Genomic DNA, 13,024 nt, shown 5'->3' with positions numbered 1-13,024 from the left:
CTGTTTTCACACGGCATTTCAGCCAATATCTGGTCTTTGTTAGGAGAAGACCAGATGAAAAAAAGGAAAAAAGGAACAGCTCACTTTAGTTTGAATCATTGAGGGATTTATATCAGAGTTCGAGTGTCCTTTCCCATCTGGAGCACTACATTACTGCATTTCCATGCACCTGAAAATTAATGAATATACATGTGCTTTTTTGAAATGGTTTGATATTTAACCCTTTAAGGTGTAGGGTCACAATTATGTGATGAGAATGTTCTTAGCTGAACATTCGAATGCTGATGTAAAAATCACTACGGGTAATTGAAAGCTCAAGTTCAGGAACACTGGCTTAAAATGTTGAGAAAACATTCAAAAAAATTGATTTGTATAATGGTTCATTACTGGCCTGTAGTGCATTTATATATAAACTATTTTCAGAGAATGTACACTCACTGAGCCCTTTATTAGGAACACCTGTGCACTTACTTATTCATGCGATTATCTAATCAGCCAATTGTGTGGCAGCAATGCAGTGTGAAATCATGCAGATAGGGTCAGGAGCTTCAGTTAATGTTCACATCAATCATCGGAATGGGGAAGAAATGTGATCTCAGTGAATTCAACCGTGGCATGATTGTTTGTACCAGACGGGCTGGTGTGAATATTTCTGTAACTGCTGATCTCCTGGGATTTTCACGCACAACAGTCTCTAGAGTTTACTCAGAATAGCTACTTCCAGCATGATAACGCACCGTGTCACAAAGCAAAAGTCGTCTCAAACTGGTTTCATGAACATGACAGTGAGTTCAGTGTGCTTCAGTGGCCTGGCCAGTCACCGGATCTGAGGCCAAGCCAGTATTAGCATAGTGCTCCTAAAAAAAGTACTCAGTGAGTGTATAAAGTCCTAAAAACAGAGTGCTGATATCTCACAGGGTGTACGCTTGTGTGTGTTTCGCCACAGAACAATGCGGTGGCAAGGTGTGCACGTGGGGCGCGCTGTGTGTGGAGAACACGTGTGAGTGCCCGCCATGCCCAGCTCTGCCCATCGCCCCCGTCTGTGGCACCGACGGCAACACCTACGACAACACCTGCCAACTCAACAACGCCTCCTGCCAGCAGCAGAAGAAAATCACGGTCGCTCGGCCCGGCAACTGCGACGAAGGTGCGCCATCCCGTTACATTCGTGAATTCAGCAGACGCTCCTATCCGCAGGGACCCGCACAGTTGTACACACAACCCCGTCACACAGCTGGCTGTTTAACCGAAGCAATAAAACCACAACAGCAGCAGCTACAGTCGTGATCGTGTTAGCTATTACCACCGGCTACTTTTCCTCTCCTCCGCAAAAACTTATGTAAATAATTTGCACTGGTTTTTTTTTTTCTTTATCTAGTAATTTAATTTATTTCTCATTATGATAAAAATTCAGTTTTACACAGAAATGTCTTGTGTGACAAAAAACACAAGCTGGATAGGAAAGTTTTTCTTAGTAATCAGAAAATTCATGGGAAATGTAATCTTATGCATTTTACTTCTGCGCGAAGGAGAGAGCAAGTTGAAATGATATTGGGAAATAATTTAGCCTGGGTTTCATTTCTTCTTATCTGTGCTGTAGTTTTGCTCTATATTCTGGTAGTTTCTTCTCTACCCTTTTTGAGGAGGGGGGGGTGGGTGCAGAGATATTGGTTTCCGTTGTTTAAAGTGATCTAGTGCATGCAGCAGTTTTGCCATTGTGCCTTCGTGTTTCATTGTGCCGCCTGGAAAGCTGTGGGCTCTTCTTGACTGAAAAGAGACTGAACCCTTCTCTTTAAGGTGGCTACCTCTGAAATATCGTATGGGCTAATGTGTAACCGCGTTGGGATGCTTACACTAGCACAGGTGCACTGAGCTTGTGTTGGCAGTGCTTTAATTAGAGGAGCAGGTATCCAATCACAGGGCTTCACCTCCGTGCCATCTGCCGTCCCGCTCCGCTTGCTCAGTCCCGGATCACTCCCAGCGCCTCGCTGCGGGATTCGGGAACGCCGCCCGCCCAGAATGAGGGAGCGGCCGCCATTTTGTCACCTAACAGCGGAGCGAGCCCAGGCCTGGGCCCAACTGGCCGCGCGCCAGGGGGACAGACGGACGGGGCGTGCGGGACAGATGGACGGACAGGGCCTGAGTGAACAGAGCAGCGGACGCCCGGCCTCCTGGGCCGCACACGGCCGAAATGCGCCTTCCCCCCCGCGGCTCTCTCTGACTCTGTCCCTCCGCTCCGACTGCAGGGTGTGAAATGAGCTCATTTGTTTATGCTGTGCGGTGCTCAATCAAATCTGCTGCTGTTTTTCTATTTGCGACAATTTTACTTTCATTGATTTTCAGAAATATATATTTAATGGCTGCCATATTTCAGGGCCTTTAATGAACCAGCACCTGAAAGGTTTAAAGAAGACCAGGCTCGCTCTGGAAAAGCACAGCTCACAGAGCACGAGTGAGCAGCGTGGTCTCAGATCTGATCCGGCCCGTGCCAGTAGCAGCCTGGCTGGGGCGATGGACTATGACATCACCCAAGGGCCATAAGGCTGAGATAGGAGTGACTCATGTTGACCGTCTGTGCACCCGTATGAGTGGGTCTCCTCCCTCCCTCTGTACATGGAGAATGAAGAGGAGTCCTCACTCTCCCCAGCCAGCAGCAGGGGTTGTATATGAGCCCGCCTGTACTTAGACTGTGAATTGGACATTTCATATTCAGGTCGGATTGGAGATGACAAAAAAACTGAATAAAAAATAAGGACCGAGGATATTAAAACTCAGTCTGTGTTATACAGTATTACCCAGTCTAGAGGTCAATGCCATGATTGCATGAAGTGCAATTGTTTATAGCCTAATTACATCACATTTACATTTTTGTCATTTGGCAGACGCTTTTAATCCGAAACGATGTACAAGTGCATAGGTTCTTCCACAAGTTAAAGCATCACATCCATAACTAGTAAAATACACATGAAGTGTTGTTCTAAACATACAGTCATCATAAGTGCAATTCTTTTTTTTGTTGGGGTTAGACAAGAGGGATAGGGATATCAGAAAGGGGGGCGGGGGAAGTCAGGAGGTAGGACTAAGGTACAGTTTGAAAAGGCGTGTTTTTAGTCTGCGTCGAAATAGGGGGAGGGATTCTGCTGTCCTGACAGTGGTAGGCAAGTCATTCCACCACTGAGGAACCAGAACGGAAAACAGGCGTGAACGTGCAACTCGACCGCCAGGTGGAATAGATGTCTGCAAAAGCCAAATCACTTAAGATTTAGAGTGGCATTTCGATTTTTTTTGTGCTTTCCTGATGCTGGAGTCATTGATAGAGAGCCTCACGCTTGGTTAAGCCTCAGTCATCTGAGCTCACCGGCCCTTCCTGTGGATTATCAAAGGCCAATCGCAGGGCCGAGGTCTGCCCCAGGGCAACAGTCAGAGTGAAAGCACTTATTCCCATTCTCCGTGTCTTCAGGCTTTTAATCAGCAGTTTAAGCAGCGCCCACCCCTGCCTGGCCCATGATGAAGCCCCTACCCCCTGCCCAGGCTCATTTTTCAATATCTAAATGGTATTGATGTTCTCAAGACAGAACCCAGGACAAGCACAGCAGGATGGGTATGAACTGACATGCCTGTCTGCAGGAGCCTTGATTCCATTCTCCCTTTGAGCACATTCTCTCTGCTGCTCTCTGTGTCAACGGGATGATACTGCACTGCTATACAAGCCCATCTCTCTGAGCCAATCGGATCCTGCGCTGGCATACAGGCCCATCTCTCTGAGCCAATAGGATACTGCACTGGTATACAAGCTCATCTCTCTGAGCCAATAGAACCCTGCGCTGGCATACAAGCCCATCTCTCTGAGCCAATAGGATACTGCACTGGTATACAAGCTCATCTCTCTGAGCCAATAGGATACTGCACTGGTATACAAGCTTATCTCTCTGAGCCAATAGGATCCTGCTTTGTGTTAAAGGCTCATCTCTCAGAGCCAATAGAACCCTGCTTTGTGTTAAAGGCTCATCTCTCAGAGCCAATAGGATCCTGCTTTGTGTTAAAGGCTCATCTCTCTGAGCCAATAGAACCCTGCTTTGTGTTAAAGGCTCATCTCTCAGAGCCAATAGGATCCTGCTTTGTGTTAAAGGCTCATCTCTCGGAGCCAATAGGATCCTGTGCTGGGATAAAGGCTCATCTCTCAGAGCCAATAGAATCCTGCGCTGGAATGAAAGCTGGACTCTCAGAGCCAGTAGGGATCTGTACTAAAGGCTCATCTCTCAGGATCTTGTACTTGGGATAAAGTATTGTAAGACATCTGTGCACTGCAGTGCAGATTCCTTTGTTTGCTTTGGTGATGAACCCAGAGCCCAAAGGTTTCAACTGCTGAAAACCGGCAACAGGTGATTTATTCATGGGCTCCCATTCATCAGAAGAGTTCATTAGTCAGAAGGAGAAATGAAACTGTTGCTGCACTCTTTTATTTAGCGGTAATGAAAAATGACATTGCCCCACCCGAGGGGCTGTGTGTGGGAATTTATCACCTGTTTAATTTCACACTCCAGTAGGCTGAGGCTCAGCCACTTCTGAGACACTGACAAAGCGTCGGGTTCGAGCTACACGCCATCCGGGGCCACGGGGGCGTGGAGGGGGGGGTCGGGCGGGGGTCGGGCGGGCACAGCCTGTCTGCCTGAACACATGATTATCAAACCAGCTGTCCCGAAACAGGAACGGCCGTGTGGTAAAAAAATTTAACCATAAATCCATGCAAGTGTATCTGTGGAAACCACTGGGTGGTGGTGGCAGGTTGGGATGGTGTAAAGACCATGGGAATGTCTGACAGAAAAAGCGCTGTGATTTGTTGTGCTGTTGTGTCTCCCGATAAGTGTTTACTTGGTTCAAAAATACTTTTTATATATAACAATACATAACTGGGTCTGAGGTGACCAAGGCGGCAGCCATAGTGGAAGGGAAAGGGGACTTATTAGACGTTCAGACGCATTTTCAGTGTCTCTGTGGCACACACAATCTGTCTGCCGCTGATGCCTTCTACATACCAGGTCACTCTGGACCAAAGTCCAAGGTTTGAATAGAACTTGGTCCAATACTGCATTTTCCGCATCATTTTCTAACCAACAGAAACCTGGACGTGCCTGTGATACCCAGGACACAGTGTGCCACCACCAGCGGCTCTCTCTGATCTAACTGTGCTTCCTCTTCCTGTTCTACGCTGAGCTTTGCTCTCTTCCAGTCCTGTTCGCTCTGTTTTAATGGCGACTGGGCTGGCGCTGAACGCACATGTGCTCTGACAAGATTAAGCGAGCGTAGAGGAAATCGCTGATGCGTCTTCGTACGGTTCGCTAATTGAAAGGTTTGACTGTAGTACGGGGTGGTAATGCCATCAAAGTGCACCGGCTAATTAAAATCCCCCCCCCCTCCCCTTCCGTCTGCATTCTTATTTATGAAGGTTTTTCATGTTTTCTTTTGTGTGGGCTAAATATGAATCGCTCTCCTTATTTCTCTAGCAGTCAGCTCTTCTTTTGGCTTCCACAAACAAGCCGTGGTGAAAGGCATTGCCGAACGCTGAGAAATAATTAACACTTCTATAAAGTCCGGCGAGCAAGGAGGTAATTACCGTGCGTCGTATTTAGTGGAATCAAGCTCTCTTCAAACGGGATGTCACTTTGAGAGTGACCTCTGCGTGTCTGAAAGGAACAATAAATGTGGCACGTTTGATTAAACTCTTCGGGGGGCGTTGGGTGTGGGCGCAGGGCGTGATTTTGCCTTCGTGTCAGAATTCTATGCTCTCCCATCAGTTGCCATATGAAGCCAATGCATTCCAGGACCCTGTCACCATGGAAACTGCAACGTTGTGGCCTGTGCGTTGATCTAGGCAATAAGCAATAACATCCACAAACATAACTAATGCTTACTGTACATACTCACCACTATATACATTTGAATGCAATTATGAGTTCACTCCCTTTCGAAACTTACGGGCAATCTATCGCACTGAAATATCAAAAAAAAAACTAAAGGAACATGAATTGCAATCGAATAATGACACATTCATTTGCATGTTTTGCATTTCTTCTTTCTACTAACGATAATTGGTGTTCAGTGTTTGGCTTTCAGTTGATGTTTTCGGTGTTCACTCCATTGTTTGCGTGTTTGTATTTGTGCAGTGAAGAGGTGGGCCCTGTGCTATTTTCACAGCCTCACTCCCTCAGAGAGCACTTGTGTTGCAGCGAAGCTCTATCTGAGTACCGTGACACCGTCATTTCCAACACATTCCCCATTTTCATGTCATTCTCTCGCATTCTTTCATCCCAGATGCATTACATAATAATACTGCATTCGTATTTATTTAATGATTTTTTTTAAATGTCTTAGCTAGAAAACATGAATTGATAAGGTGAATAAGTAAAGGCCGCAATAAAAGTGAAAAGTCCTGGCACAATTTCAGCCCCAGGGGCACACACACACACACACACACACACACACACACACTTGGACACATGCCTGTATACGCACGCACTCGCACATGCAAAGGAACACACTCGTGCTCTGTACCTACGGTACATCCCCTCTCTTATAGTGCCATTTCATCTCAAGCGTTCCAGGCAGAATGTAAAAAAAAGTCCCAAAACTATGTGAGCGTTCCACAAATATTTGACTATTCCTTACACTGCCTGTTGTTGTATTAAATACGTTGCCACCCTTGCATGCAATTCTCATTCCTTAAAATGTTTTTCTCAATTTAACGTTTTCTTTTTTTTTTTTTTTTGGAATTGCTTTAAATCACCATGCCTTCAGGCATTCGATAACATTGAATTAATCTCCACTGTTTCTCATTTGGTTCGGCTTCAGTGAGCAGCTGTGTAGAAAGGCCCATTGAAAGGTAGAATGAGCACTGCCTCACCAGGGTGTACTGCCAGTGAACAGTTAGCACAGATTGCAGTAGAGCCCGGCCATGTTGGCTCCTGGCTCCAAAATGGCTCCTGATGTATTGTGGCGCAGTTTTCCTTAAAATAATATTGTAAAGAATTGCAATATAGGTGGATGACTGGCTTCTTTATTCCTTTGATCCAGCAATTGTTTGAGATACTTATTCAGTGATTGATAACAAGGCATTGTCATTTGACGGTTAACATTATAATTTGTTTGTTATTTATGCAAATATACTTAAAGTTGATTAGACTAAGCAGGCGATAGTCTCCCCTGGAAAAATGCAGGGTTAAGGGCCTTGCTCAAGGGCATAACAGCTGTGCAGATTTTATCATGGCTACACCTGGGGCTTGAACCAACAACCTTCCAGGTCCCAGTCATATACCCTAGCCACTAGGCTACAGGCTATTACTACATTAAGGAATGTTCTTAATAATACAATTATAAATACAATACAAAAACATTACAAATTCGATATTATAAGACTAGCATAGTGTTGTAACATACAAATGGGAAATCAATTGAGCAAATACCCAGAAGCTAGTAGTACAGTCCAATTAAAACCAGACACTAACTATATTATTAATTAACACATGATTATATCCCCCTGAGGTATTTCACGTGTTTATCTTAGCTTCAGATTCTGCCTTTGCAATCCCTGCTAATACACACTGTGTCACATTTCATATTTTTATATAGTGTCATTTAAGGGACAGTTGTACTTCTGAAATGGTGAATAAATTGGTGAATATTTCCATCATTCCCCCTCTGCTGGATTTCTGTTGCTTTTAGTGACAATAGCAGCTAACATAATTTCTTCCGACGCAATGTCTGCATATTTCTGCCCGTCTGCAATTAGTCACATCCTCACAATGAAAAGCGATGTTCATTAAACTTGTCACATTGATTTCAGCCTGTGGACAGGCAAATTGAGACTCTCCAAGGTTTTTTTGTTCTTCTCCTTCAGTTGGATTGTAAAGAAGTTCTCGCCCACGGCCTGGCGATGCTGCACTTAATTTATTTTTGTTAATCAATGGCCTACTTTTCCTCTCTCTGGCTTGTTGTTATCTTGTGGTCGGTTTCAGCTCGAATGCGAAGATTTCGATATCCTGCTGCTTAAGTGGCACTTAACTGATCAAACCTCAGCACTCCAACAAATGTTAGTCAAATGTTTGGCTCCCTTGAATCTGGGCTGTCAGTGTATTTCTGAGTTCTTTTAACTGGAGTACAGCAAGTATGCAGGCATCTGTGAAGTTTCACAAGGGAAACGGTCTGTACGAGTGTGTATATGGGTCTGTGAACTTACTGTAGGTTATGTGCCGCTTGGTTTTAACTGCCTATCTGGAGTCTGTAAAATCATCATTATAAATTTGAATTATGAAATGAATCTATGAGCTCTAAGTGTGATATATAATTTCATACATGATTTGATGTTGTGAATTTTGTCAAATGTTTTGTTGTGTAGCTTTGTGTTTCATGTCAGGTCCCCCTTGCCAAAGAAAGAAAAAAGATCTCAATGCGCTTTTTCTGTCGCAAAGCATGTCAATTAAATCATGTTTATTTATAAAGCACATTTAAAATGACTACCGTCAACCAAAGTGCTGTACAATTTCTAATTACTATATATAGAAAATAAAAACAGTGAAAAACCACAGTACTGTAATAATAGTACACAAAGATGCAGCAGAAAACAACAGCAGAGAGTCGTGTGCTCTGCTCTGTGAGGGCTCTGTGTTGTGACCGCGGCGGTGACCTGTCTCTGCAGAGTGCGGGTCGGGGGGGTCCGGCTCAGAAGGGGACAGTACCTGTGAACAGGATCGCTGCCGACGGCGGGGGGGAATCTGGGACGAGGACGCTGAAGACGACCCCTGTCGCTGTTACTTCAACTGCCGCAGCGTGCCGGGCTACCAGGTAAACCACACACCGTCTCCTTAGCAACGCCTGGCGCACCTGTTTGTGCACGTTGTGCGATTTTATCACGGGTTACCGTGTTGGGTGGGAGGATGGCCTGTTACACTTTGCGAGGTGAGATTGTGACAAACTGTCAGATGGTGGCATAGACTGTATGGGATGAGAGAAACGTCATACGCAGAGCCTCCTCTTGATTGGTCAGTGGGAATCGAAGCAGAATTGGCTGCAAGACCTCTCACACCTGACAATTTCATGCCGACAGTGCCCAAATTCTTTTGACCTCAAAACAGTCGGGAGCCCATGAACCAGTCAGATTGGGTGGGAACAGTATCCCGCACCTAACAAGCAGCCACATAGAGGCCAGCAGTTTTCCTACGATTTGGCCCCCATTTAAAAAAACAACCGGGGGCCCGTAAGCCATATAATGTGCTCTCACCCTAAGAGGAGATTTGACAGCTGCGTAAGGTAATGGTGTTGTCTGGCATTCGCACGGCTACAGACTGCGGTCTTTTACCTGTGCAGGTGTGTGGCTCGGACGGACAGACCTACAGCAGCGAGTGCGAGCTGAGGAAGACCAAGTGCGAGAAGCAGGCCCAGCTGGAGATCCAGAGTCATGGAGAGTGCCCAGGTAAGAGCCCTCCAAACACTGTTCTTCCCCTCAGCCCTCACCCAGGTGCTACTGCTGAGAGTCAGCGAGTCTGCTCACAAAATGGCTGACATCTGTGGCATCCCAAATGGGACCTGCTTTCCAACCGTGGATAGAAATGTCTCTTGAGGGTGCTTGACATGCCTACGGGATGGCACTTGGAATGCATTTTTTAAAATAAGCTATTACTCGTACCCGCACAAGGAGTTCAGATTTTCTGCATAATTTAAACCCTTCACAATCAATCACCGTACAGTGTTGCAGGAAATGGATTGTGTTAATTTGATACAGTAGATGTTTTATATATCCGTTTCAGAATGTGCGGTGGCAAAATGGTGGAGGTAAACAAATGGTGTGGAACCGTCGCTCACGGAGCTTGGCTGCAGAGACGCATAGCCGCATCATTTACCTGGGCTTTTATACTTCTGCCACGCGCGCGGTGATTAAGTGAACATTTATACTTTAAGAGCAGCTAAGGGAAGAAGAATGCCGCCATTATTACTTCCACTGACACCACGGCTGGATGGAGGGGGTGACTTTTTCTCTTGGCGAGAGGTGGCCAATGATCGGGATCGCGTTTATGACCATCTGGAGTCACTGCGTATCTCTTCCCACCTCCGACGGACTATCAGGCACACACTTTAAAGATATTGGCTAAATACCCTCCGTAGCATTGCGTTACAGGCTCAGTGTCTTCAGAACACCAGGCAATGAGGGCTGCTTGTCTTTCATTTTAAAGGGGTTACTGTACGTACATAATATGTTATCTTTGCTTGTGCCAGACACACTCTAGGCTGATTTTTGAACAATTATCACTGATGTATCTTATTATCATTTTAACAAAACAGTTTGTAACAGGTTTTACCAGAGAAAGCTGACACGCTGTCAGACAAATTGTTTTGCTGGAAGTATCCAATGTGTAAACGTGTAATGAAGCAGGTGGCAGTTGTTCATCTCAACTTTACTTACTGTTCATTCATAGTGATAAAGCCACTGGCATTCACATTCGCTTCTGAGCCACCAGCACACTCAGTCTGAAACCAAAAACATGCAGAAATAACAAATGAGAGGATATGATGTGACCATATGTACCAGAAAACCAACGGCAATTAGGAAAATTACTTTAATGCCAAGAGCACAATACAAAATCAGTGGCAATTACAAGACTTGGAACCCTGCAGCAAGTCACTTTGCCTGGGTTTTGTTCTCATGCGCTGTAAGAAAACGAGGCCTCTCTGAAAATAAGAACTTTTTTTTGAAAGGAGAGCTTGTCAGTGCTGTGACTTTGAGGAGCTTGCAGAGGAGTCGAGGCTCCGGGAGTCGGAGCCGGAGGAGCTGGCAGGTGTTGGCTAATGGCTTTTGGACAGGAGTGGAGTGAAGCTTTTGGACAGGAGTGGAGTGACGGCAGGCCGGGGAGCTGCATTATGGGAAGGCTGCCTTCATCTCACGGGCGTTACTGCGGAGAAGTGCCAGGCCACACGCTGCAGGGGGCCTAATGAACTGTGTCCGGTGCTTGTCCCGCAGGGGGCCCCGGCTCCTCCCCCCTCTGCACTGCACAAATGAGCCCAGGAGCACGTCCCTTTCAGTCTGAGTGACAAACGACAAGGGCCCTGATGGACAAATAGCTTTTAATAACGGAACTCAAAGCTTCTACGGCTTAGTGCACGTTGAGTAGCGCCACTGCATCGGATTAACCCTGTTTTATACCCGGTTGTCTCTTGTTAGATGACATTCCTGCATTACATATTATTACATCTATTGACCGCTCGACCTGGTGCAAGCACTCACTCACAGTACATCATGTACTGTATACAAACGATTCTACAGACTTGTGCTAACTGAACATGCTTTTTCAGGGTGTACTGCTAGGCTGTGCATAGAATACTGAATACAAATGCCATTGTATGTTTCCGAGCGGCTAATAGCATGGTTACCGCTAGCCCCCACCCCCACCCAGTTTTGCTGAATTGCTTTCAGGAATTCAAAACATCATCCCCAACCCAAGCGCTGACCGACCGTCTGTGTGTAGGCATTTTACGTAATTGCATTTTGTTTGTGGAAGAGCAGATGCGGAAAATGGAATCAATTGAATCTTACAAATGCTTTTTCTCGACATAATACTCACATTTTGCCTCTTTTTCTTCATTTTTCGCCCCACCCCCCACCCCTCCCTACAGCTACACCCCCACCTGGCTTGGCCCAGCATTGTAGTCAGACAGTGTACGGCTGTTGTTATGACAACACAACGGCTGCTCTTGGTGTGGGACTGGCAGGGTGTCCGAGTAAGTGCTCGCACCCCGTCTCTCTTTGGACCTGTAATACAGCGCACAGCATTTTCAGTTGGTGCTAATGGACAGTGCACTATTTATTATGGAGGATGACTCAGAGAGGTCTACGAATGTAATTATTACAAGACCTCGGTTCATAAAAAACATGCACGACATGCACATCAAAACACCAGTTTATTCCAAATGCAGCTCAGAGATGAAAATGTTTTGGTACACTGCCTCTGTGAGCAGATGTTGTTCTCTCAGCAGAAGGCACTAATGGTCGCAGCCCAGAGCAATGTGTCAGAAGCGTGTTGAGTACTTGGTTTTCCTCAGGTACCTGTAAGTGTAACCCCTACGGGTCTTACGGGGGCACCTGTGACCCTGCGAGTGGCCAGTGCTCCTGCAAGCCGGGCGTCGGGGGACAGAAGTGCGACCGCTGTGAGCCGGGGTTCTGGAACTTCCGCGGCATCGTCACGGAGAACACGAGCGGTTGCACGCGTAAGAGACTCCTCTTCTACCTCCTTCTGCTTTCATTAACGTATTCCATTACGATTATCCATTGTGAAAATACAAGTCCTGAAAGCCAACAAACACAATTAAGACTGTATTAGAAGCCCCCCATTACTTTAGTATCACACTCTCATTGCTGTTTTCCAACTGCAACAAGGAAAGCTTTTCCAATATGTCCATGAGCCACTGACTCATTTTTCATACAGCAAGTAACACAGTCCAGGCTGAAACTGGTGGTGTCAAGCAAAACCAGCTCTCCTGGAGTGTGTATATGTGCTGACAGAACTATTTTGACAGAGCCAGATTTGTAGAGCTTTCAATTTCAAATTCAATGAAAGGGTCCAGCTGGTGAATAGCACAACAAAAGCAGTGATGCACAACTGGACTGGACATACTGTTTTTCCAGCACAGGCTCTGAGAAGAGCCTAGCCTCCTCTCCTGATACCCCAGAGAGCTCCCGCAATTCAATTTCAGACAACACTTTCACTGCAAGGGAAGACTAACAAGGTTTTCTCACAGGCAAGAAAACAGCCGCCAGACTCTGTGGCCTTGAAACACAGCCTTCATGCCCCCACACAGACACAACAGCAGAAAAACAAACATTGACCCCAGAAGCCAGGGGCCGAGCATCTGTTCCCTGGGTGGGATGTTGTCATGGTCCTGTTGCATTCACCAAAGGTCCCTGGTTGTGGCTGACCGGAGGTTGACCTTTGAACTCCTGTCTGAAGTTTGTGACATGGAGGCTCTGCTGTTTCGTTAT

At 46.0% G+C, this 13,024-nt stretch overlaps 1 protein-coding gene across 1 annotated transcript in view; it reads left to right on the top strand.

The window, feature by feature from the left end:
• Positions 1–13,024, top strand: part of LOC133110204 (agrin-like) — a 219,270-nt gene that overhangs the window by 161,408 nt on the left and 44,838 nt on the right. The window contains exons 10-14 of the mRNA XM_061220136.1: positions 947–1,147; positions 8,693–8,838; positions 9,361–9,466; positions 11,662–11,766; positions 12,088–12,252. Of these exons, the coding sequence (XP_061076120.1) occupies positions 947–1,147; positions 8,693–8,838; positions 9,361–9,466; positions 11,662–11,766; positions 12,088–12,252 (723 nt within the window). The remainder of the gene's footprint in view (positions 1–946; positions 1,148–8,692; positions 8,839–9,360; positions 9,467–11,661; positions 11,767–12,087; positions 12,253–13,024) is intronic.

The sequence above is a fragment of the Conger conger genome, chromosome 14 (genome assembly GCF_963514075.1).
Source record: "Conger conger chromosome 14, fConCon1.1, whole genome shotgun sequence".
Lineage (NCBI taxonomy): Eukaryota > Metazoa > Chordata > Actinopteri > Anguilliformes > Congridae > Conger > Conger conger.
Note: the sequence above shows the minus strand (reverse complement) of the source record. Positions and strands in the feature narration are given on the sequence as shown.